Source organism: Saccopteryx leptura, chromosome 11 (genome assembly GCF_036850995.1).
Source record: "Saccopteryx leptura isolate mSacLep1 chromosome 11, mSacLep1_pri_phased_curated, whole genome shotgun sequence".
Classification (NCBI taxonomy): domain Eukaryota; kingdom Metazoa; phylum Chordata; class Mammalia; order Chiroptera; family Emballonuridae; genus Saccopteryx; species Saccopteryx leptura.
Window position 1 is genome coordinate 44,887,220 of NC_089513.1, and position 27,522 is coordinate 44,914,741.

The following is a 27,522-nucleotide window of genomic DNA, read 5'->3' on the forward strand; positions in this document are numbered from 1 at the left end:
GCTAGTCTGTGAAAATATTTTCTGACATTAAACCGGTCCGTGGCCCAAAAAAGGTTGGGGACCACTGCATTAGGGCACCCATGATTAATTCATTCAACTGCTGCCTTTGACAATCTTAGGTTTCAAATGGTTTAATCAAAATACTTGCTTAAAGGCAAGAAGTATTACTTAAATTTAAGTGCTGACAGAGTTCAAGGTTTAAATCAGAGGCCTTCAAATTTAAAATGCTCACAGGCAACCTGAAACTATATATTTCTATATATAAACAGTGAATGATATTTGTTGTGTGATAATACTATCTCATGTATAATGCTTTCCAAATGAGTAAAGCCCTTGTACATACATTACACTGGGGAACAAATTTTTTTTTCATTTTCTGTTGCATGAGGTTTTAGAACTGTTTTTATGTTTCTTCACCATTGATTCCAAATCTGAAATCTTTTTTTGGGGTGCTAGCTCTAGTTTTTATGCAATTTTAATTTTTTTGTTACAGTTAGTGGCATGCATTGTTTTTTAAATTTGAATTAAAGGGCAATGACTCTTGGATTGAACATAACCACAAGGCAATTAATGTTTTACAAACATCACTTTTACATAATTGTAGGTTTTTTTTAAATGTAAAGAATTATCTGATAAGAAAAACGCTGTTGCCCTGGCCGGTTGGCTCAGCGGTAGAGCGTCGGCCTAGCGTGCGGAGGACCCGGGTTCGATTCCTGGCCAGGGCACACAGGAGAAGCGCCCATTTGCTTCTCCACCCCTCCGCCGCGCTTTCCTCTCTGTCTCTCTCTTCCCCTCCCGCAGCCAAGGCTCCATTGGAGCAAAGATGGCCCAGGCACTGGGGATGGCTCTGTGGCCTCTGCCTCAGGCGCTAGAGTGGCTCTGGTCGCAACATGGCGACGCCCAGGATGGGCAGAGCATCGCCCCCTGGTGGGCAGAGCGTCGCCCCATGGTGGGCGTGCCAGGTGGATCCCGGTCAGGCGCATGCGGGAGTCTGTCTGACTGTCTCTCCCTGTTTCCAGCTTCAGAAAAATGAAAAAGAAAAAAAAAAAAAAAAAAAAAAAAAAAAAAAAAAAAAAACCCTGTTATTTTAAGATTGAATCATGGCTTCTTCGAGTAGGCATAAATGTAAGAAAGTCCTGACACCTTCTGTTATATATGTGGCTGTTACTCACTTCAAGGTCAAAGGCGCAATATTTTATCATTTGTGACACATGCATATATTGCCTATTTTCAAGTCCCCCTTGGCGATCAAGACAAGAATTGGGCTCCTCATATTGTGTGTCATAATTGTGAGGAAATGCTCCGTGATTGGACAAAAGAAAAACACAAAGGAATACCTTTTGGTATTCCCATGGTTTGGCATGAACCTAAGGACCACAGCAGTGACTGTTGTTTCTGTCTGATCCATACAAAGGGCCTCGGCAAGAAAAAACGGCATATGATCGTATATCCTAATATTCCTTCAGCAATACAACCTATCCCATACTCTGAGACACTCCCAGTTCCAGTTTTCAATGGTTTTATTTCTTCTAAGGACGAAGAAAGTGAACATGGTGATCAAGCGTATTTTGATAAGATGCATGAGGAAATGGTTGTAGAATCTGAAGGGTCTTCTTCTGATGCCAAGCTGTCATGAACCCCTCAGCAGTTTAGCCAACCTGAATTGAATGACTTAGTAAGAGATTTGGTCCTATCAAAGAAAGCAGCTGAGTTATTAGCTTCCAAGCTTCAAGAAAAGAATGTACTTCACTGGTCAGCTGAAGTATCCCATTTCAGGAAGTGTGAACAAATTTTTGTGGACTTTTTTCCAAAGACACTTTGTTTACTGTCATATTAGTAGTCTTCTCAGCCAGCTAGGTGTTACCACTTACAGTCCAACAGAATGGCAGCTATTTCTTGACAGCTCTAAATGGAGTCTGGAATGTGTTCTACACAATGGTAATGTTTATGCAGTGGTTCCAATTGATTATTCAACTCATCTGCAAGTATTATAAGATAAAAATTGTCCTTGACTTTCTGAAGTATGAGGAGCATAACTGGATCATTTGTGTGGATCTTAAAATGGTCAATTTCCAGCTAGGACAACAGAGAGGTATCAATACGTATCCTTGCTTTCTGTTTGTGGGACAGCCGAGCTCGGGAGAAACACTGGACACAGAAGGAGTGGCCAAAACATGAAGCTCTGGAAGTAGGGATGCAAAATATTGTGAATGAACCTGTAGTTAATCGAGACAGGATCATTTTCCCCCCACTTCACATCAAACTTGGCTTACTGAAGCAGTTTGTTCAGGCTTTGAATAGAGAAAGTGAATGCTTTCAACATATTATTTCTGCTTTTCCTGCTTGTCTTTTGAGAAGATAAAAAGCAGGTGTATTCGATGGACCTCAAATTTGAACCCTCATACATGACAAAGAATTTGCCAGGAAGATGAATAAGGAGGAGAAAGCAGCACGACAGACTTTTGTGGCAGTTACAAATAACTTCCTTGGCAACAAAAAAGCAGAAAACTATGATCTTCTGGTTCAAAGGATGCTGTTGGTTTTCCGTGACATTGGATGTAACATGAGTGTTAAGATTCACTTCCTGAACAGTTACCTTGATAAGATTCCTGAAAATCTTGGAGCTGTTAAGTGATGAGCAGACTACTGCTGGAGCATCAAACGAGATTGTCCTCAACAAGTACACAAATGCAAGAGCTACAAATGCAAATTTTTGCCTGAACAGAATTTAAATAAGTTTTGCACAAATTTTATGACTTAAAATAAGTGTTTTAACACGTTCTATTTCTAAATTGTAGACAAATTCTGATGCACATATCTTTTAGTGTATTTACTGCATTATATAAATATTTTCACAAAGATGATGCCCAAGAAGACATTCTACTTCATTATGTTAAACTAAATGTTGAGAATTTTACAATAAGATGAGAATCTAAAATCTTGAATTGCAAAAAAACTGTAGCTTACAGAGAAAAAACTAATGTCAGATTTGAGATCAGCACACTCGAGTTAGGTGAGAACAAGTGTTTTTATGGATGCAACAAAAAGTTTGTTCCCCACTGTTATCTTTGTCAAGAAAAGTTTGAAAGTGCACAATCTGTCATACACCACAGTTCTGTATTTACATGCATTCTTCTGAGTCAAGTGTTTTAAAAAAGTATTTATTTCATGACTTCTCTTACAGGTAGAGCTAGTCAGTAACAGATAAAAAGGGAGAGAGGATCCTGGTTGGGCAGCTCAGCTGGTTAGTGTTGGTATGATAGCCAAGTTTGCAGGTTTGATCCCCTGTCAGCACAGACAAGAATCAACCAATGAATGCATAAATAAGTGGAAAAGCAAATCAATGTTTCTCTCTCTCTTTCTCCCTTCTCTCTAAAATAAAAAATATTTTTTTAGAAAAGGAAGATCTCAGTTTACCCAATCTTACACAAGGGTGACTAAAGATAAAACGAAAATGCTAGTTATAAAGGGTTGGAGTGCTGTCGAGCTATCAGATAAGACAGTCTCTTGCTATGTCTGCACAGGCTGCTTTGAAAATAGCAAAATCTGGCCTGACCTGCAGTGGCCCAGTGTGTAAAGCATTGACTGGGAATGCTGAGGTCGCTGGTTCGAAACCCTGGGCTTGCCTGGTTAAGGCACATGTGGGAGTTGATTCTTTCTGCTCCTGCCCCCTTCTTTCTGTCTCTCTCTTTCTGTTCCCTCTCTTTAAAATGAATAAAATCTAAAAAAAAAAATAGAATCCACTGGAACTCCAACTGCACAGCCCTGGTGCCCTACTCAAATCCAGGTACCTCTCAGACGCATCTATATAGTAGATACAAGATTTGGTTCGGGAATGAGGCAATATTAGGCTGTAATTTCATCACTTAGTTATTGGATGTAGTCAAGTGACAATTCTGGCCGTTGAGAAATAGAAAAAGTTATGGGGTGGAGCCTTCAGGAAAGCTTTTTAAAGAGGAACCCAAACAAATGATGTATGAAATGATGTATGCCTTCCCCCTCTTCCCTTCTTTCTGCCTAGAACATGGGCATGATGTTTGAGGTGGTCTAATGATTCTGCAGCCCCAGCACAAAGGCTACACACACAGCACGAAAGAGCAGAAAGCTGGTAGAAACCTGGGTCCATGGGGCATCACAGAGCTGCATCACCAGCCTTGGGCTGCTGACCTCCAGACTTTCTCATGTGAGAAAAAGAAAACCAGTCATTTGTTGTTTAATCTGTATATTGGATCCATTTTTTTGGCAGCTTAATGTGAAGCTGATATATAATCCACAAGATTCTTTGAGGATTAAAAGAGAAAAATCACTCTGGAAAGCATATTATGGTTCCTGGCATCAAGTGCGTGACCAGTGAGTGGTTTCTGTTATTTTGGGGGAGATCATGTCATGCCAGCAAGGAACAAAAATCAAACGTAGGAAAGATAAACAATTTGGGAAGGGAAGAAAAGTGCTGAATAGTAGCTGTGACAAGGCTGTAAAAGTTCAGAATCACATTCAGAGCTAAACAATGTACACAGGGCATCTGACATACAGCAGACACTCAGTATATGTGATTTCTGTTTCAGTCCTCTCTGTGAGAACACAAGCTGATGTGACTTACTCATGTGAGAACTTTGATCAGTGAGGAAGACAAAACTAAGCAGACAGTTTGATGAACTCTAAGAAGTAAAAAGTACACCTGTAAGATTATTTAGATTTTTGTGAGACAGTCCATTCAGTGTCTCATGTGGCCCTGCTTATATAATACTATCAAGCTATGGGTTAAAGAAATACAATGATAAACAAAATACCACTAGAAACTGTTAAACACATGTGCTCAGTCATCTTAATGTTCAGACAGTCTGTCCAAGACGAGCAGAAAGTTGCTAAATAGAGAAATCTATTTTGTTCCCAATAGGAAGTTTATAAATTATAGTTTATCCAGAGAAACAATACAACTGAACTTGAACGTATGGGCAGAGAATGCAATAAATTCAGCTTGAAAACTGCATCAGAATAAAAAGTATAATAAAAAGAAACCATGTGAGAAGCTGAATATTAGCATCAGACTAGAGGACGATGTTAATTTAAACTATATGCAAAAAGAAAAAAGTTGGTATTTGTGGTCACCTCCAAAGGAATATACTACACAGTAGTACTTATTTCAAGTCAACAAAAGAAAAAAGCTGGAAATTTAAAAGAACTATTAAAATTTTGCCTCCTTTTTTTTTTTTAAGACTTAAAATGTCAGACATTGGAATGACCTACAGAAGAGTAACTAATTGAGAGAATGAAAATTTGTAATGATTAACATAAAGTCACTACTAAATGTAAAAACCAAGGGAAGATGGAGTATAAAGAAAAGATCTGGTTCTAGTTGGTTGGCTCAGTGGACAGAGCGTTGGCCCAGCGTGTGGATGTCCTGGGATTGATCCCGTCAGGGCACACAGGAGAGGCAATCGTCTGCTTTTCTCCCCCTCCCTGAGCCCTCTTGCAGCCAATGGCTTGACTGGTTCGAGGGCTGGCCCTGGGGGGTTAAGAAGAGCTGGGTTGGTCCAAGCGTTGACCTCAGGTGCTGAGGATAACTTGGTTGATTTGAGCACTGGCCCCAGACAGGAGCTGCTGGGTGGATCCCAGTTGGGGCACATATGGGAGTCTGTCTTATTATCTCCCCTCCTCTCACTTAAAAAAAAAAAAAAAGATCTGAAAGGCAACAAATCACAGACTACAGCTATTATATTTTCAAAACTGTAATTGGTAATACCAAATAAAGTAAATAAACAACTCTTAAGTTAGCGTGCAAAATGAGAACACCTTATTATTTAAAGGTGCAAAAGCAAGAAAACAATATAAAACTTATCCATGTTTTAAGTAGCGATGTGGTGGGTACATGCCATTTAAAAACACTTTCAATAGAAAAATGATTTATAAATCAGTTTACAGAAGATTTAAAAAAAATCAATGTTTAATACCAACTTTAGCTATAAATACCTAGAAAGAAAAGAACTGTTCTCTATCATGTTTTTGCTTCCACATCTATGTCTTCTGCTCTTTGCCTTTTGGAGAAAAGATCGCATTGTATGGCTGCCTTCTTTTTGGACGAGGACAAGGATCAAGATCTTCCTTAATGTAACCTTAAAAACAAATGACAAATTTAGAAGACTATATTTGCAACATATATTTCTTTCAGCACATTTCCAGTAAACATCAGTCTTATTTAATGCCTTGTAAGTTAACATGAATCTTCTGATTATTAGCTGAGTGATGCTGAATGATTTCACTATTTAGCATCGTTTCCTCATTTATACTAACAACAGCAGCAGCAAACATTTATCAAATGTGCTATCTACATTATTTCAGATAACACTCACATTCCATTAAAGTAGCTTTCACCATACTGTTTCACAGATGAAGTAATGGAGACCCAGGGAAGTTAAATCGCTCAAGTTCCCAGAGACAGGAAGTGGAAGAGCTGGGACCTTGCTCAGTGTCTGTGACTCCAGAACCAGAGCTCTCAAGCACCTCCCCGATCTGCCTTCCATATACTGCACTCGGAACAATGGCTAAACACAAATTTGTTACTATTACGGTAAATTCTAGGTGCTTGGCAAAAACCCTTTTTGTAGTAGCTATTTCATTAGATGGCATGCCCCTATACTCTTCAGACTATTCAATTCTCGTAAGAAGTGTACAATAATGTAGTCTGCAGGGAAGGACTATCCTAGGCCGTATTAGCAGTGCAAACACAGGCTCTTATCTAGACTATTTCTACATGATGTCCAGGCAGAGACATAATGTCAGAGAGGACTTAATCTCGCTTGTTAATGGGGAAAGTGGAAATATAGTTAGTGATGGCTGTCAAAGACTTCGCATCTTTTGGAAAAACTATCTTACCACTAAATATCTGGAGCATTAAAGTTACATCCGTTCTCATATTATATTAAATATAAGTGCCATATCTGAAGGAGGCAGTGGCACATGTCAACAATTTTCCAAGCAAACAAAGGTCCTTTCACTCTTACATGGTTTAAAAAGAACCAGCATTCTGGATAAGTGAGGTTTTAAAATTTAAAATTCAGAGTAGTTGCTTTAAAAGATAAAATTTGGCTTACAATTCTGTAGAACTATTTTATTAAAAGATGTTTTGATGCTAGCATGAAAGAGCAATTACTTTCTGAAATCTAGATGACCAATCAGGATAATGTATACACAATTATGCTGACGTGATTATAAACAGCCCTAATTCCAATGAAATTACTTGAAGAGTTGAAGGTAAACCTCTTTAGAAATTTGTGTTTAGGTCACAAAACTTACCCAAGGTAAAGAGAACCATGGAGAAAAAGTTAGACTTGGGTACATATGTCTGTATTAAAAATTAATTTGAGAATGTTATAATCTATTCTCTCACCTCTTTCCATACAAGTCTGAGTGGACGGAAATCCAACTTCCCAGAAATTCTCTGGTGTACTGGGTGGAATGTAACGGAATCGGTGTCTTGAACAGGAAGCCAATTTTTTTTCTCTTTCTTCTGCTGGAATGTCTGCATAATACTAATAATAAAAATTGGTAAGTTTTTCACATAGGTAAATAAATGGAGTGTTATGCTTACTGATTATAAAGTTGAAGCTGAGGAAGCTATTTATTAAAGTATTAGGCGTACTAAGGAAACTTAACACTCCCTGATGACAGTAGCATTAATTACTTACAAAGAGTAATTAGTGTTGGTCTGTGAAATGTTTGCTTCACAAATGAGGAAAGGAGCTTGTATTACAATGTAAATAACAGTACTTGTATTACAATGTAAATAACAGTACTACCTCTTCCATCCATGAAGTCCTACAATGGAAAAAATGCCAGCTGAACTGTACTTGGTGCTCAGTGACACAGCTGGTTCTGTCAGGCCAGTACCAGAAACGCAGGGGCCTGCACTATGAAGAGCAGTTCCTCAATCGTTATTTGGATATAATGTATGTTTTGAAGTAATATTCCTATCTCTATAGTTTTCAATTAGGATTAAAGGCATATAATTTTTTGCAACTACAATCATAAAGAACCTCAACTTCATGTAAACAAGGATAAAACTTTATGTACAAACTGTACAGGTCTTCAAGCTCTGGATTAAAAAAAACCAAAGCATTGTAAAGTTTAACAGATTACAGGATTACACAGTCCAGCTAATACCATTTGTAGCTGAAAATTAAAAATCAAAGTGATAATTTACCAAAGATATCACCTATTAAAAGTGGCAGACTTCGGACTAAAATTTAAGTTTGAAGTAAAGGGTTTTCACACATTTTTCTTTTATGCAGTTTAATTAAATGCTTTTAAGAGTATCTCTGAAACAACTTTTTTGGGGGTATCTTTTTCATCATTCTCACTGCCACAAATGTAAGCCTTTGTTAGCTTAGCCTGGGAAGCAGAATGAGATGTCTTTAGAAAATCATGGTTATCAATCAGTGTCAGAGAAACACTAACCCCAAATTACAAAATATTGGAAACAACAGAGGCCAGAGTGGCTGTAACACAGTAAGCAAGTGGGAGAGTGGGAGGAGGTGACATTAGAGAAAAAGTGGGGTACTAGAGTCTGCTGTCCTTCATAAGGACTTTAAATTCTACTTTAGTGACACGAAAGAGCATTTAAGGGTTTTGAATAGAGGAGTTGCATGATTTAACTTTTATTCTAAAATGATCATTAGAAAAAAAGTCCATGCCCTGCTGTGAGAATACACTGTGAAGAAAGAAGAATGAAAAGGAGAATGGGGGTGGGGTGTATGGGAACTCTGGACTCACTACTCACTTTTGCTCTGAACCCACAACTGTTCTAAAAAATAGTTTATTGAGCCTGGCCAGGCGGTGGCACAGGGGATAGAGCATCGGACTGGGATGCGGAAGACCCAGGTTCGAGACCCCGAGGTCGCCAGCTTGAGCACGAGCTCATCTGGTTTGAGCAAAGCTCACCAGCTTGGACCCAAGGTCGCTGGCTCGAGCAAGGGGTTACTCGGTCTGCTGTAGCCCCACAGTCAGGGCACATATAAGAAAGCAATCAATGAACAACTAAAGTGTCACAACAAAAAACTGATAATTGATGCTTCTCATCTCTCTCCCTCTCCGTTCCTGTCTGTCTGTCCCTATCTATCCCTCTCTCTCTGACTCTCACTCTGTCTCTGTAAAAAAAAAAAAAGTTTATTGATAAAACACACACACACACACACACACACACACACACACACACACACACACAAGGAAGGTACTTAGAAGCTATTTCAATAGTTCAGACAAGACATGATGCCTTGGTCTGGGGGTTAGTGGTAGAGATAATAAGGAACTGGAAATAGAATAGTTTTTGAAGACACAATCAGTGGGATTTGCTGATAGATCAATTATTGAGATATCAAAGAAAGAACAGAGGAAAACTATAAGATTTTTGTTTTAAACAAGTAGAAAGATGATCATGTACAAAACTCAGAGGTGAGGTTTGGGAATTGGAGGTAGAACTTAAAAAATAAAATAAAATTATGAAATAATGTTTTCCAGATATTAGATAACAGACAGCACAGGAAATTATTCCTGAAAGAAGAAAAGCAATTAACAGTGCTTCTAGCAAAGGAGATATTTTTCTAACTGGTAATATTAGTTCCCGATTGTCAAGAGTAATGGTTATAACTAAAAACTGGAGGTTTTACTTAGTATAGATTATGTACCTTAGTTAAGAAATCATGACACAGTCAATTTGTGTAAAAACTCATGATATAAGAATTTTATTAGCTTGTATTGCCAAACTGCTTTCCAAAATAGTGATGCCAATTTAAATTCCCACAGTTAGCCCTGGTGCTTTGCTCAGTGGAGAGAATGTCAGCCTGGCATATGGATGTCTTGGGTTTGATCCCTGGTCAGGGCACACATGAGAAGTGATCATCTGCTTATCTTCCCCTTCCTCTCCCCCTTCTCTCTCTCCTCCCCTCTTGCAGCCAGTGGCTCGAGTTCCAGCGTTGGCCCCGGGCACTGAGGATAGCTCAGTTGATTCAAGCATCGGCCTCAGATGGGGGTTGCCAGGAGGATCCCAGTCAGGGCACATGTGGAGTCTGTCTCACTATCTCTCCTCATCTCACTTAAAACAAATAAGCTAACTGACAAATTAAGTTTCCACAGTTAGTGTATGAGAGCATATTTCTCACCAAATGCTTACCTGTTCTGCAATCTACTCATACATAACTTTAATGTGCTTGGTTATTAAATTCTCTACTGCATAGTTGTTAAAGAAGGAATTTAAAAAAGAAAGTAAATTCCTAGAAGCTGATATCTGATAGCTAATGATAACAGGGAAGAAATAAAAATGGCATGTTTCAAGAACACAGAACCTGCCTGGCACTATTTAGTAACGGAACGATTAGGACTATCTACATATTACAATTATAGTATCCAAGACAGCCAATGTGCAAAAGAAAAATATAATTATGTTCCAAGGATCAAGTAGAATCTATTCATTATGTGTTGTTTAGAAAGGAAAATACCTGGAAAAAAAAAATTAGAGCTTATGGTTGTACTCATTATTTAAGAAAAAAGAAAACCAATTATGAGTATATCTCATTTCGAGAGAGTGCTGGTATGAGTAATAAATTTTATAAAGTTACCTATTAAAATATTAAAATTTGCCTCAAAGAGTGTGCATGTGTGTGTGTGTGTATGTGTATATATATGTGTGTGTGTGCTTGTGTCTTTTTATATATATATATATATATATATATATATATATAGGTAAATATATATATATAGGCTCATATATATATGTCTTTGTTGTAACATAACTCAAGGGGAAAAAATAAAAAGAAATACAAATATAGAAAAGAAAAATGTTTAGACTACAGGGTCACTAATAAAAATCTAAGAGAAAACTTTATTTTCATCTACTTATATTTCTCATGTCCCAGCCAGTATACTCTTTATTTATTCACTGTGATTCCTGGCTTAAAGTAGGCAGTTGTATAGATATAAATATAATTTGTATCTGTAATTTTTAAATCATGTATTCATGATCTATAAAGCTATTCTATAAAAAAACTCAACTGGACAGTATTATAGTAGTACTTACAATTTCACATTCCTTACATGTGTGTCCAAGCAATTTTCTTCTCTCTTCCTTTTTCCGAACCACCTCAATATGAGGAAATTTTTGTAAATCAGTCTCTCTGTGGGAAAAATGAATTATGATCCATTTGTTATTACAAAGCTCTTTGGTTCAGGTTTTAAATTAACAAAGGTGAGAGATCGGGGAAGAAATAATCCCAAAACATTCATTCACTTTATTTGAAGTGTATATTCCATATGTTAGAAAAACAAATATTTCTTCATTAAATATTATTAGGTGCCTACTGTATTTAAGGTATTCTTATGAATATTTTCTTCTGAAAAAGATAAGTATTACTTCCTATTTTTGCCTCTGACTGGCTGAAATAGTAATTTGATTAGGAGATAAAATCTAAAGTAGTCTAATTGAAAAGGAATACAAACCCAGGAATTGGTATTCTATAACATAACCAAGAAAGAGAATACTGCCTGTTAACTCGACTTCCCAGTACTAAGAACCCATATGCAGTGCTAACCTGCTCCCTGCCAAAGAACAGATTCATCTATCAATATTTTTATGTCATTTGCTATTTGCCCTAAACATTTGTTATGTTGCTTCTAACCATCCTAAATTCTTCACAATATTAGGCAAAATGATCATTCTTATTTGTCCTTAATGGATCGTGTCCTATGGTGAACCACTGGAAACCCAGGAAGGGTTAAAGCCACTGATGTGTGATTAAAGAGGTATGGAGTACGGTGGGAAGAAAAACCATCAGGGAGCACAGAACTTTTTTTTTATTAATATATGTGTACCCTGCTTTAAAAAGCCCAACATAGGAAAGTCCATACTGACAAGATAGGTAAATAAAAAGTTATATGATAACACAGATGGATAGATAGAAACATTTCCAATGAGTTTCAACAGTCCGATTCCTGAAAACTGATTTTTAAAAAATCACTTGCTGGTAACACATACACTACTTTGTGATATTTTGGTCACAGGCCCTGCTAGTTGGCAAGCACTTTCATTCAAAAAAATCTTTACTTGTTCTATTTCTGTAACATGAAGTTACAGACCCTTTTATGCCTAAACCCAAGAACTCTCAACTCTAGAGTAATCTGTGAATTTAAAGAGGAGGATTAATAAAGGGTAGATCAAAAATATTGCCCTAACTATGTTTTCTTTCAAATAGTTACAGAATCTTAAGCTTATATAGGATGCAATTTGGCCATATTCTTTCTTCTGAATACAACCTATTGTTTCTATGTGTCCTATAATATAGCAGCGCATCAACTAGTAAAGTGACATCTGTAGTAGACCTCAATGCATCACCTACAAGGTTACTGAAATTCTTGTCCCTGACACAGCACAAGCCACCTTCCCAGGGTCTGCTGCTATTCTCTGCTGGGAGAAGAACCACATGAACTCTGAAACTGTTACCATGCCTACACCTTCATCCACCTCCTGTATCTCCAGATATCTAATGGTTGCAGAATAAAACTACTCACATATTTTTTAAAAAGTTAGTGAAGCTCTAATATGAAACATTTTAAACGGGAGTCTTTACTCTGCAATCTTACTATTAGGAATCTACCCCAAAGATCCACAGGTATGTATTTGAAAGAAAATACACAAAGTTATTCACTGCAGCACTATGCATGCTAGCAGAACTATGAGCAACCCAATGCTCACTGCTAGGGAATAAACCATGGTACAGCCAATTAACTGTTAATGAAACTTAAAGAAAAAAAAAAAGAGGAAAGCACTATATACTAAGATGAGTGATTTAAATGAGAAAAGCACATACAGCATTCTACCATCTATCTGTCTAAGGGAAGAGAGAGTGTGGCTACCAAAATCAATACTGAGATATATACAAATATGTACACACAGTATAAATAGATACATAGGTATTGTATATATACAGTATATATATTTATAGATAAAAACTTGGCTTCATTTTTTTAAATAGATAAAAAGTCATAAATTTTAAGCAAATGGAGCTAATAGATAAGAAGTTAGACTTATCTGAATACACCTTGTTTTATAGCCTCTGAAACCATGTACATAATTTACCAAATTTTTAGAAAATTAAATATAAAATATTTCCTAAAAAACAAAAAGCAAAATAAAACAAGCCTGAGTACTGAGTTGGTGACATAACTACACAGAAAATAATCTGTAGTGACTTTAAAACACAGTGATTTGGCTGTACACTTCTGATAGGACATATCTTAAAAACAAAAGGACGCAAAAAGTCTTAACCCATTTTCCTAAACCATGCTAGTAGTGACAGTCTGTATCATTCTGAGATTTTTTTGTGTATGCATTGCAGAATAAAGTTAAATGAGGAATAATGCTGGTGGCGCCAAGTGGAATTTTCAGGTGGAAAGAAGGTACAGATGTGACTGACACAGGAAGTTATGTATAAATCCTATAGTCCTGAACTTGAATTGGAACTATCAGTATAAACCAAGTGTGGTTCATCTTAAAAAATAAAATGAAACAAAAACTTTGTTTTTAACTCTGACTACCTAAATGGTCTAGAAACAATGATTAGCAGCTGCAATGAGCAACCCTAGTGGCTAGACTGTGGCCTAAATACCATTTCTCACTAAAAACAAACAGAAACAAAAAGAAAACGGGGGCTCCAGGAGAAAGGATAGATTCTAGGCCTATGGCAGTGTACAAGGACATCTGTCATAGCAGAAGCAAGAGAGCTATGAAAGATGACTAGGGCAGTGTCCATTCAAAGAGGCTTCCACTGGGCAAAGACAGGACAATTTCAATACCAATAAGGATAATAACTGCAATGGATTGAAACATCAAATATATATAAATCCAGGGTTCGTAATGATAAACTTAAAACAAAAAAAAACCTCCCTAGTCATGTGCTTGAGATGCTAGGATACTACTGAAAACTGGTAAATAAAGAAAACAATTATTTAACCATAAAATGAGAGCTTTTATCTATTAGTCTTATAAGCATCAATAAAAATCTCTCTTGGTCTATCAGATTTCTGAAATTCTTCACAGAAATAAAACTGTAAGGAATAACTTTGTTTACTGAGTGACTCAATTTGCCAACATTATAACTTAAAGGGGAAAGAAAGCACAAAAAATTTTGAAATGAGTTACTATTTCTTAATTCATCTTTTGAATGAGTGGATCATAACTGAAAGTTACATAATTGAGCAGAACGTAGCATTATGGTTCAAAATCAACTTACTTTGAAGGTTTAAAAATCCTTACAAATGAATTCTGAAACACAACCCAAGGCTTGTGACCTAAAGTCTTATACTACATAAAAGTTAAAGTATACAGCCCTGGCCAGCTAGTTCTGTGGTAGAGCATTGGCCCAGCGTGTGGAAGTCCTGGGTTCAATTCCTGGCCAGGGCACACAGGAGAAGCGCCCATCTGCTTCTCCACCCCTCCCCCTCTCCTTTCTCTCTATCTCTTTCTTCCCCTCCAGCAGCCAAGGCTCCATGGGAGCAAAGTTGGCCTGGGCGCTGAGGATGGCTCCATGGCCTCCAACTCAGGTGCTAGAATGGCTCCGGTTACAACGGAGCAAAGCCCCAGATGGGCACAGCGTCACCCCCTAGTGGGCATGCCGGGTGGATCTCGGTCAGGTGCATGTGGGAGTCTGTCTCCCTACCTCCCTGCTTCTCACTTTAGAAAAATACAAAGAAAAAAAAAAAGAGGTACAGTATATAATTTAAAATTTAAAAAATTATCAAAGTTCAAATATACTTCACAATAAAATAGAATAAAAATACTTGTTATAATAAAGGAGAGAAAGTAACTATCACCATTGTTCCAAAAAAAGGTAGTGGTGATAAATATTTCCTTATTTATAAATTTTGTAAAGCTTGAGTTCCAGTTTTGTTAGAGTCATAAAGTAAATGAAACATTGCACTTTAACCAAAGTAGCCATTTTAATAGTTCCGAGACGTTCTGACAAAGAAAGCTCTGTTTAACTTTCTGTCACATTGCTGATATTTATCAAGACCACTTACCTTTCATAATCTTTAAAATATGGCTCCACAAATGCTTTCTGTGTGACTTTATCTTGTTTATCACCATGAACTATAAACAGAAGAAGCATACCACAAAATGAATGCAGAATTATTGAGAAATAATTAGTTTGGGGGGAAAACAGGACATGTACCAGAACATACTCTAGACCTCTGGGCAACCATTTACATTTTTTATAACTAATTTTTCCCTTTCTTTTTCATCTGCAGAATGAGCAGAGTGCTAATTATCTCACCTAAAAATTACTACTGAAGAGATAAAAATGATATCTATAAAAGTATTTTAGATTTAAAACCCATAAGGCCCTGGCCGGTTTGCTCAGTGGTAGAGCGTCAGCCTGGTATGCAGGAGTCCCGAGTTCGATTCCTGGCCAGGGCACACAGGAGAAGCGCCCATCTGCTTCTCCACCCCTCCCCCTCTCCTTCCTCTCTGTCTCTCTCTTCCCCTCCCGCAGCCAAGGCTCCCTTGGAGCAGGGTTGGCCTGGGCACTGAGGATGGCTCTATGGCCTCTGTCTCAGGCGCTAGAATGGCTCTGGTTGCAGCAGAGCAATGCCCCGGATGGGCAGAGCATCGCCCCCTGGTGGGCATGCTGGGTGGATCCTGGTTGGGTGCATGCCGGAGTCTGTCTGACTGCCTCCCCATTTCCAACTTCAGAAAAATACAAAAATAAAATAAAATAAAATAAAAAATAAAATAAAATAAAAAAATAAAAACCATACATAAAACTCTAAAAAGAGAACCAAAATAAGTCTCTACAGATAGTCTTTTATAAAAATATTTTAGACTTTAAAAGAACTACTGGTTATCATTGACACCAAACAATAATAAGACACATTTTAATATGTTTCATGTATTAGTCCTGTTAATTTTTATGATGTCTTTAAGGTAGGTTAGAACTAGGAAATAGATTAAAATTTTTTATTAGAAAATTGAGTAAGAACTAGAAAACATGGACCTGAATCCCAAGTTGTCTACACTCAAACAGCCAATGCTATCATCTGTTCAAATAATCAAAATTTACTAGGTATTGTGCTAAGTTCTGGACAGAAAGTGTAGAACAAGAGAGACTCGTTTCTTGTCCTCTGGAGTTTATAGGCAGTGAGGGAAACAGACAAGCTAAGGCTTATGTGAGGAAGAACATGTGAGGTGGTAACTGATGAGCTACAAGAAAACAGCCATGAGAAGAGGCAGGAGTGGGAATGTTCTAGGCAAAGGTCCTGAGATAGAAAAGTGTAAGTCATAAAAACTGTAAGTTATAAATCCAGTGTGGCTGAGATTTAGTGAATAAAGGGGGATGCTGGATATAAGGCTGGAGAGATGGGTAGGTGTCAGATCACAAGGGGCCTTGGAGGCCAAAAGGAGTTTGAATGTTATTTTTAAGTGCAAAAGGAACCCACTGAAGACTTTTAAAAGAATCTACTTTATTGAGGTATAACTGACATATAAAATACAGTGATTTTTAAGTGCACTATAAATTTGGAGTTTTTTTCCCCTTTTTATTGATTTTAGAGAGGAGAGAGAGAAAGGCAGTGTGTGTGTGTGTGTGTGTGCGTGTGTGTGCGTGTGTGTGTGTGCGTGTGTGTGTAAAAATGGGAAGCTTCTTATATGTGCCCCGACTGGGCAAGTCCAGGGTTCCAAACTGGCAACCTTAGTGTTCCAGGTTGATGCTCTGTCCACTGCAACACCACAGGTCAGCTTAATGTACTATAACTTTTGACAAATGTATATCCCACTGTAACTGGTACCCAAATCAAGATGAAGTGCATTTAGATCACACCTGAAAGTTTCCTCCTAGGTAATGAGGTTTAATAAGAACCAGAAAAGTGAGGGTGGGGGGTGGGATCGAATTTGGGCAGAAAAATAAAGATTTCTAATTTGAATACATTAAGTTCAAGGTGTTTATGTCAAAGGTAGTTGGATTCCAATCTGGGGTTCAAAAGACAGAGGATGAGGCTGGAAGTACGAAGTACCCAGAAGCATCTTTCTCATTTGGCCCAGAACCACACACTCACTCGCTTCCCTCCTACTCCACAGGCTGTAGCTCCTTCTCAGTCTCCTTCGCTGGTTCTTCATCGTCTCTGACTTTTTAAAGTTGCCATACCTTAGAAGCCAGAACTCAAAATGCTTCTCTTTTCTACTTATATTCAATACTTTGATGACCTCATTCAGTTTCACGGCTTTAAGCACCACCTACTTGCTGTTGATCTCCTGCCCCCAAATCATTTCTTTATTCTGAATTCTTTTGTCCAAACTCAACAAACACCAACTGCCTACTTAACACCTCCATTTCAATGTCTAGTTTAACATGTCTAGGACTCAGCTTTTTTTTTTTTTTAATTTATTTTTCTGAAGCTGGAAACGGGGAGACAGTCAGACAGACTCCCGCATGCGCCCGACTGACCGGGATCCACCTGGCACGCCCACCAGGGGGCGACGCTCTGCCCCTCCAGGGCGTCGCTATGTCATGACCAGAGCCACTCTAGCGCCTGGGGCAGAGGCCAAGGAGCCATCCCCAGCGCCCGGGCCAACTTTGCTCCAATGGAGCCTCGGCTGCAGGAGGGGAAGAGACAGAGAGGAAGGAGAGGGGGAGGGGTGGAGAAGCAGATGGGTGCCTCTCCTGTGTGCCCTGGCCGGAAATCGAACCCGGGACTTCTGCACGCTAGGCCAATGCTCTACCACTGAGCCAACCGGCCAGGGCTGAACTCAGCTTTTGATATCCTCCCCCCAACTTGCTCCTTCCTGTGAGAGAAAACTTTGTAGAACGTTTTGATAATAAGGTTCAAGAAAATGAAATTAATGACCAGTAAGTTCTCAATTATACGCCTGGGTGACTGAGAAAAATAAAAATGTCTGAAAGATCACTTGGCAGGAAACAAATGGAATTTGGCTTAGATGCATTAAATTTAAGGTGCTGAAGAGACACCAAAGTAGCAATACCAAGAAATGCAGGACTGAGATTCACTAGAGGTGCAGATTTGGGATGATAATTTCAAAGGTGGTTAATAAAAGCACGAGAAAATGGGCAGGAGGGACAAACACAGTAAGTTCTCCGAGTTCAAAGAGCAGGGCAGCAGCATCAAACGCTAAGAAAAAATTTTGGGATGGTCAGGGTGAAATGTAACTTAAAAAACAGAGGCAGAAATTAATTATATCTTGTAAAAGAATATGCCCTTCCCCTTTTGAAACCAATTTGTAAAAAGGCTCTTCTTCTTGAGAGAACAAAGTAAAGTGAATAGTTGTAGATTTCTTTATCACAACATTACCTTGACCAAGTTTTTGCTATAACCGAGCAAGCGGAGCATACTGCTCCATGTTTTAAGTTAGGCTCTCAGTCTCTAGGAGCTCAGGACTGTCATTTTAAAAACCTGATGAAAGGAAAAACTAATCAAAATAGACTGGACCACAGCAGGTATGCTCATTTAAACCAGCACAAATAAACACCACACAAGATTAAAAATTCTGACCGTTCTGCACATAGTAAGGAGATATGTAGCAAGAATTTTAACTGATTTTCAATTTACTTTAGAGCTTCAAAGAGTCTTCTTCTTTTGGTTACTATCCTTCATTATAAACTACTGCTTCTAATACGGATCTTAAGAAGACTGATATATAAGGTCTACCGGAAAGTTCTGTCCGTTTTTGGAATAAAACAAAATACAAATTTTTCTTACCGTCAATAAACTTTATTAAATAATATAATTGCCATTATAATTAATGATTTCTTGCCAGTGTGAGGGCAATTTGTATATCCCATTTTTGAAAAATGTTTTATTTTTTGATGCGAAAAATTGAACCAGTGCTTGTTTGATATCTTCTTCATTTTTGAATGTTTTGCCCTTCAAAAAATTTTGTAAGGACAAAAACAAGTGATAGTCGGAGGGTGCTAAGTACAGGGAATATGGTGGATGCAACACACATGCTTCTGTAGCATTTCTTTCTTGTTGAAATTCATAAAAATTACAGTGGCGTAAATGAACTTTATCAGTAGCCACGGGTACACTATGGCTTCACACGTAAGACTAACGGGAATCAACTTTGTTTTAGTTAATTTGCTACGTCAGTATGTATACATTAAGTGATAAAAATAGAGAGGCACACATGTGCCAAATAAGCATGTGCTTACGTGTCGAAACTTGTTGTGATAGAAACGGACAGAACTTTCCGGTAGACCTTATATATAGTTATAGTATGTATTTTGTCTGGACAAGTAAAGCATTTAAACAGAACACCAGCCTGAATTTTTTCCAAAACTCTTTTCACTCTATTACAATCATATATTTATTACTTAAAAAAAGTTTCTCAAAAAAAAAAGTTTCTCAAAACTTTTATACTTTATGCATATGTTATTGAGAAATCAATAGTATCAAGTCAATATTAATTTCTAAGTCTTGATGAGTACACATTTAATGGCTATATAAGACATTAGCATAAGTGGAAGCTGAGTGAACAGTACAGGGGAACTTTTAAACTATTTTTGTAATTCTTCTATTAGTCTGAAAAAAAGAAACCTGTGAAAAAGAGATTTATACCATCAACATGAAACTTTGCTAATATACCTCATCTAGCCTCTGTTAATGATTTAACTTTCTGAGCTCAGTGTAACTGAGAAGCCATAATTACAAAGAAAATAGCCTTACTGTTTGGTTTCTTCGTGGTAGCGGACAAGTTCTCCTCTTCTTCTGCTACTTGGGGGTAGCTCTCTGCCAAACAGGACTCATAGTCTTCATGTGTTGTCCGATCAAACATATCTTCCAAGCTATCATTCATTCTTCTTTCTCCATCTATGTAAAAGAGCACTGACTCAGGACAACGTGCGAGCTTTTTGCTTTCTATGTAGACCAGTATGACACCTATAGCAATTGCCACAAAATAACTCAGATGTGCATGAGGCAAGAAGAAACCCCCAAGCTTCGGTGGTTACTGAACATTTAAAAAAACTGCATGTTGTGGCTTTAAATGTTCTTTACTCTTTAAAGAGAAGGCTAGTTTTTGTCATTTTCATTAAAAATCTTTTTCTATCATATCTTATATAATTTATACTAAACCAAAAGGAGTCCTACCACATAAACTGTGAGGAAAAGTGTATCATAATGAATAAAAAATACTGTTTAATAAAATGTGTATAAATAACTCACATTAAAATATCTATATAGCCTGACCAGGTGGTGGCACAGTGGATAGAGCGTCAGACTGGGATGCAGAAGACCCAGGTTCGAGACCCCAAGGTCGCCAGCTTGAGCGCGGGCTCATCTGGTTTGAGCAAAAGCTCACCAGCTTGGACCCAAGATCGCTGGCTTGAGCAAGGGGTTATTCCGTCTGCTGAAGGCCCCCGGTCAAGGCACATACATATGAGAAAGCAATCAATGAACAACTAAGGTGTCGCAATGCGCAACGAAAAACTAATGATTGATGCTTCTCATCTCTCTGTCCCTATCTATTCATCTCTCTTTCATTAAAAAAAAACAAAAAACTATAGAAATTTGCTTATCTGCTTTTTTTTTAATGTGGCAGCAAAAAAAAAGTATTTTCTTGCATATCATTAACACTTGGTAGTGTTGATAGATATAATGAAATCTATTCTATATTTGACATGCAGAGTATTAACTATCTTCAGAGTACTAACTACATTTCCCATTACATAATCACATTTAAAAAGAACACTAGAATCTTCCCTGGCTGGTTGCTCAGTGGTAGAGCACTGGCTTGGTGTGTGGAAGTCCCAGGTTTGACTCCCAGTCAGAGCACACAGGAGAAGTGCCTATCTGCTTCTCCACCCCTCCCCTCTTGCTTTACTCTCTCTGTCTCTCTCTTTCCCTCCCCTCCTGCAGCCATGGCTTGATTAGAGTGAGTTAGCACTGGGCGCTGAGGATGGCTCCATGGCCTCTGCCCCAGGGGGCAAAAAATGGCTCTGAATGTAATGGAGCATGGCTCCAGATGGGCAGCTTCGCCCCCTAGCGGGTTTGCTGGGTGGATCCCGGTTGGGGCGTATGTGGGAGTCGGTCTCTGCCTCCCCTCCTCTCACTAAAAAACAAACAAACAAAAAAAACCACATACACAACAAAAAAATACCAGAATTTACTAAAAAGCAGAAACAGAACCAGTTGGCTAACAATACAACAGAACAGAAGCCTACTGAGATCATACTACAAAATAATTACCCTCTACCCCAAACCATGGTGCTCTAGTACCCACACCACATTTTACCTTCCTCCTGCACCTGCCATCATCTATCATACTATATATTTGTTCATTTCTTCCCTAGTAAGTTCCATGAGGTAGGTACTTTCGTTCTGTTTATTCACTGTCTCTAGTCCTGGAATACTTCCTGGTATAGAACCGTAGCTCGATATTTACTAAATGATTAAACATTTGTTTATTTTTCATTTTGAGAGTCAAGTTACTAGATAAAATAGAGCTGCTCTGTGCCAGGAAGTATGCTAGGCATTCCCAGAGTAGTCTATGTACCCTGTTAGTAAATCACAGGAAGTCGCTGATCTTTTTTTTTTGTCTGACTTCTGACTTCTGCTATAAAATACCGGAGTACAGACTACACATATCCTACTGATCTATCTATTATAGGATCTATAAGTCTTAACACAGAGTAGGGATACAAAACACATTTTGTGAGTTGAAACATTAGCAGCATTTGGGAGTTTTTATTAGTGTGTTTCATTTTTAACTGTTTCTAAGTATTAAAAAGGTTTACCTTATGGGTATAATGGGCAGATTGTTTTTTCCAAATACACCTCACTGATACATCCTATCCCATGTGCTCTTCTCACAAAGTGGTCTGGACACCCCTCCCACAGAGTAGTGAGGGCCACATTTCTCTTGCTTTGAACCTAGGCAGGTCATTGTGACACTATGCAACTTCAGAAGACAGATCATAAAAATGTCACTCATTTCTACCATGCTCTTTTGGGAGTCTCACTCTGGGAAACTAATCTCTATATGACGAGAAAGCTGAAACGAGCCCCGTGGAAAGATCCTACGGAGAAGTCCTGCGAGATGCAGTGAGGAGAGATGCCAAGTCAGCCCCGTCTGTCTAGCCCGCTGCTCTCCCAGCTCCAGCCACCACCTGCCGACAAGTGCCTGACACTCTGAGACAGAACCATGCAGCCAAGCCATCCTGAATTCCTGAGCCATAGAAACTACAAAAGCTGGCCCTGGCTGGTTGGCTCAGTGGTAGAGCCTCAGCCTGGCGTGCAGGGGACCCGGGTTTGATTCCCGGCCAGGGCACATAGGAGAAGCGCCCATTTGCTTCTCCACCCCCCTTCCTTCCTCTCTGTCTCTCTCTTCCCCTCCCGCAGCCAAGGCTCCATTGGAGCAAGGATGGCCCGGGCGCTGGGGATGGCTCCTTGGCCTCTGCCCCAGGCGCTAGAGTGGCTCTGGTCGTGGCAGAGCGATGCCCCGGAGGGGCAGAGCGTCGCCCCTGGTGGGAGTGCCAGGTGGATCCCGGTCGGGCGCATGCGGGAGTCTGTCTGACTGTCTCTCCCCATTTCCAGCTTCAGAAAAATACAAAAAACAAACAAACAAACAAAAACTACAAAAGCTAAGAAAATGTTTATTGTTTTAATCTTTCAAATTACTGGATTAATTTATCATATATCAATAGTACATACAATACTTTATTTAAACAAAATTATTTATTCAAGTTCATTAGTTGAAGTTCTAGTTTTACTTTCCTACAAAATGAGCAAACACTTTGAACTCTTTCTAAAGTAAAAATTTTTTGGCTAAAGACTTTTGCTTCCCTGAAACACTGAAACTGAGCTTGACTAAGAGAAATCTACTATTATCAGAGCAGTGGGGAAAAAAACCACTTGGTTTATGGGGAAGGGATCCCTTATGCTGATCAATGCAATGGTGTGACTATAAACCTCCCTCCACACTTCAATTAAAATAATAAAAAAGAAGCGAATCTTACTTGGACTTTTCTCTCCCTTCTGCTCTTGCCTCTTCATTTTTAAAAGCACAGATTCACTAACCAACGTACAGTCCGTGTCCACTGTCTCTTCTCCTGCTAATCTTGACTGACTGCCATCCTGAATATTCAAAATTCAAAATTTTAACAATTGTCCCTTTAAGGCCTTATCTTTATTTTAAAAAACATTTCTGGTAAATATATATATATACACACACAACATAAATTTTACCATTTCTTTAAGTGTACACTTCAGTAGCATTAATTTATATTTATATAAATATTTTAGGAATATAGAGTCATATTTTATTGCCTGTAAAACATTTTAGTGTCAAAGTACAATGCAAGCATCTTTTCTCAAGCCCCAGGCGGAAGGCTGCTGCCAGGAGGGAGGGAGCCCCGCTCCGCGAGCACCCGCTGCCCCTCCCTTCTGCCCACAGTACAGAGCATCCACGGGCACAGAGGTAACAGTCTCATAAATCACATCTGACCTCTAAATAGACACGTATGACTTTAACAACTTTGAAATACCTTATCGATATACCACCAAGTAAAAGAGAACTTCTCAAACTACATAAAACCTAAATATTTATATAAGCCAAAAAAGTTATTGCTACTTTGAATTTTAAATAAATACAGTACTTCAAAATCCAGCCAACTGGGAAAATAAATTTCCTTCTTGATGGTACATTTTTAAAAAAAGTTAAAGCATACGATGAACTATTTTGATAATAATTATTTAAAATATATTGCTAGCATTTTATATTACTTTAAACTGATAATATTTTTCAGCATAGGCCTTTGAAGTCAGATAGTATTATTATTCTTTCAAAGGTACCATCATAAAGTTAAAAGGATAAGCATTTTTCTTAGTTCTCTAAATCAAAAAAATGCAAGTTTTAAGAGGTATGTGATTATCTCAAGGCCACAGAGAGAGAGGAGAGTGACTAAGAGCTCACCAGAATAACCACATGGGCTCTGGTGTTTCTTTCTAACCTACCCTTACCTTTGTATCTATTACAGTAACGTCCATTTTATACTGAGAAAGGTCTGCTCCTGGATCTATACTCCACTGCATATTTTCAAAAGACACATCTTAGATAAGGAGGGAAAAAAAAACAAAATTAAGAACAGATTTTAAATTTCTCATCGCTTTAAAACATTATGGAATATACAGAATGGGAGAAAAGTTTTGCAAGTCATATGTCTGGTAAAGGACTTGTATCTAAGAAATATAAAGAACTCTCATAACCCAATAATAAGAAAAATACCTCAATTAAAAATAAGCAAAGGCTCTTAATAAATAGTCTTTGAAAAAAGATACACAAATGGCCAAAAAAGCATATGAAAAGAGATTTAACCCTGTTAGCCACCAGGAAAAGGCAAATCAAAACCGCAGACTTACCACTTCATAACCAATAAGATGGCTCGAAGCAAAAAGATAATAACAAGTGTTAGTGAGGATGTGGAGAAACCCTCACATTCTGCTGGTGGGAATGTGAAATGATACAGTAGCTTTGGAAAACAGTTACATAGTTCCTCAAAAGGTTAAACAGAGTTAGCCTACGGCCTAGCAATTCTACTACTATGTATAACTCAAAAAAAAAAAAAAAGAAAAAAAAGAAAAGAAGAAAAAGAAAACAGACATCTACAAAACACTGTACATCAATGTTCAGAGCAGCATTATTCATAATAGAAAAAAAGTGAAATAATGAAAAAGGTCACATAACATTATATGATTTAATTTATATAAAACCTTCAGAAAAAGCAAATCTACAGAGACAAAGTAGTTTAGTGATTGGCTAGGCTTGGGGAAGAGTGCGGAATGAAGAGTAACTGCTAGTGGATACTATTCTTCCTGTTTTGGGGGGGATAATAAAAATCTTCTATACTTAGACTGTAGTAACGGTGCACGAACTCTGTGAGTATGCTGAAACCAGTAAATTTTATAAATTTTAATATGTGATTTTTATGCCAATAAAAATTTATTTTTAAAAGTAAAAATTATTACTGATTGGAGGGGCTTTCAATCAGACAAAATATATACATGTCATAGATATACATGACAACCACATAAGAAATAGTTATAGAACATAAAGTGGTATAACATTAACTCTAAGTAGATTACGAATGGTTAAGTAAGTAGGTATATAACTGTAATCATTAGAACAAATACAGGAAAGTATAAGAATTTAAAAAAGGATTGAGAGTGAAGAAAAATGTTTTTATACAGAGACTGAAACTCTTGTTAGAAAAGCAACTAAAGAATATGTTCAGGAAAAAAGGTTTATATAATAAACCCAGAATAGTATGAAGGAATAGATTTTCAATAAAGAATAGAAGGGAAAATACTGCATATGAAGTTCAGAAATATCTGGTGGCTAAAAAAAACAAAAGACTCCTTTTAAAGACAGCAGACTTATGAAAAGATTAACATGCATAAGAGAGCAAACAATGTTTTCAAACAAGCTGAAAAACCCATATAAATGTATATGTGTTTATAGATATACATGTAAATGCAAAGAAAAAGAGGGTATGGGGTGGGGAACAAGGTTCAGATGATGAAAATTCTATTTTATATGTTTTAAAATTCTGTATAAAATTTTTTAAAGCTTTTGTCAAGAAAATAAGAAATAACTACATAAAACAGCTAAATCCACAAAATCATCTATAAGAGTAGGTATTAAAAATCTCAATGCATTTTTTCTAAAAGCACAAGAGAAGGATAATCACATGTGAAATGAACCCAATGAAAATTATTCTGTAAACACAGGAACATGCAGGAAGAAAATATTTTCTCCCAAAACAATTCAATTATACAGTATCTTCTATCTTATATAATATATAATATATCAACAATATAGAAAGTGTGAAAGTACTATCTATAGTGTACATACCTTGAGGGTTTTGTAGAGGCTTTGTTTTAGCAATTCTACATGGATTTAACTGAAGAACTGAGGCAAGTTCACATGCTCCATGAACTGACCTGGCTTTTATTCTTACTGGATCATGAGAACTAGTACCCTAAAACAGAAAGGATCGTTAGCATTTAGGTGAGATCACAAACAACTATTTAGACCAAAATCCTTGAATATTTAATACAAACCTTCACGTCATCAAAAAGATTCTCGGTCTCCAAACTTTCTCGTGCACATACAGGAATTTTAAAGACAGGATTTTCTTCCTTTATTTGTAATGGTGCTTTGTTATCCGGTGAGGATTTACTCAGGGGCTGAAGGACAGTCTCCTGCATGCAGGGCTCCTTGGGGGAATCTTTGGTTAGCACACAGCTCCCACTCAAGGCCTTTTGGCTTGAGGAAGAGCCCTTTGGAATGGGCTTCAAAGCCTCACAGAGAGACCCTTGCCTAAACCTGATCTTAGCGGTCTCACTTCCTTGGCTTTTCTCTTGACGCTGAATAGCGGAAAATCGATCAGACAGATCCAGAGGTTTATCCATCATACAATCTCCATTCACAGAAGAATGACTATCTAGTGGAAAAGGAAGAGCATTTTCTTTATCAAAAGAGGCTTGGGGGCAGCTTGCTTCATCTTCACTTTCTTCCTCAATTTTCTTCCTTTTGGATGTTTTGCAACCCAACGATTTCTGGGGTACCACCTGTTTATCAGTAATAGCATCTTTAATATGATCAATACTGTTCTGTTCACTTACGGTTTCCCTTATATTTTTACTTATAAGTATCTGTTTATTAGAAGACTGGCTAATGATCTTGTTCACTTCGGACCCAAGATTCTGATGTGTGAAAAGGGAACTCTCTTCAGATTTTGATCTAGTTTTCTCTGGTCTAGAATTACAAGTGCTGCTGAAAGGTGCTATTTTCAGGTGGCTTTTTTTCCCAGTCTCTAAAAGGGAAGGGGACAAACTTGTATTCAAACCAAAACTACTTTTCACATTAGAGGTAGCTCCAAATACAGGAGATGATGCCCGAGGAATCAGTTCTTCCTGAGGAGGCGTCTTCGAATTAGGATTTGAAAATCTAAGAAAGTAAAGAATGGTAAAACCTTGACTGATGAAAGAAACAGGGTAAAAAAAAAACAAAAACAAGCATAACAATAAAACATATACTAAATACAGACTTATTAATAGTCAGGTCTTATCCACCTATTAGAGATAGATGATTCACCAGCATTTACCATAGCAAAAGTTGCTGGCTTCTCTTCCTTTAGCTGACAAAAAGCAGAGGAAAATGATAGTTATCCTATCTCAATACCATGATATTCTACCTATAACCATTTTTTCCTAAATAATTTAAATAACATCACTACTGGTATATAAGAAAATAAGTTTTAGTAGGTTTCACTGGGGACCCAACTTCCTTTGGTATAAAATCTTGTCATGAGTAACTCCAAAAAACAAAATTCATATACTACAGTATTAAACATAAATTAAGGCCCAGCCTGCGTCTAGCAGAGGAGACATCTTTGGTAGAACAGGATTAGGTTTAACTTTGAAGACATGGGATGGGAAAGAGCTCTGTCCCTAGTACTGAATAGCTAT

General features: G+C 37.7%; 1 protein-coding gene across 4 annotated transcripts in view; it reads right to left on the reverse strand.

The window, feature by feature from the left end:
* Nucleotides 1-6,014: 6,014 nt before the first annotated feature.
* The window catches only part of RBBP8 (RB binding protein 8, endonuclease), a 107,454-nt gene continuing 85,946 nt past the window's right edge, over nt 6,015-27,522 (reverse strand). For all 4 annotated transcript variants that reach the window (XM_066352535.1, XM_066352537.1, XM_066352536.1 and 1 more), the window contains 9 exons: nt 26,113-27,001; nt 25,904-26,030; nt 24,013-24,101; nt 23,010-23,127; nt 19,720-19,863; nt 15,064-15,133; nt 11,069-11,165; nt 7,388-7,529; nt 6,015-6,113 (listed from right to left, as the gene is read on the reverse strand). In XM_066352535.1, the coding sequence (XP_066208632.1) occupies nt 6,016-6,113; nt 7,388-7,529; nt 11,069-11,165; nt 15,064-15,133; nt 19,720-19,863; nt 23,010-23,127; nt 24,013-24,101; nt 25,904-26,030; nt 26,113-27,001 (1,774 nt within the window). In that variant the 3' untranslated portion in view covers nt 6,015. The remainder of the gene's footprint in view (nt 6,114-7,387; nt 7,530-11,068; nt 11,166-15,063; nt 15,134-19,719; nt 19,864-23,009; nt 23,128-24,012; nt 24,102-25,903; nt 26,031-26,112; nt 27,002-27,522) is intronic.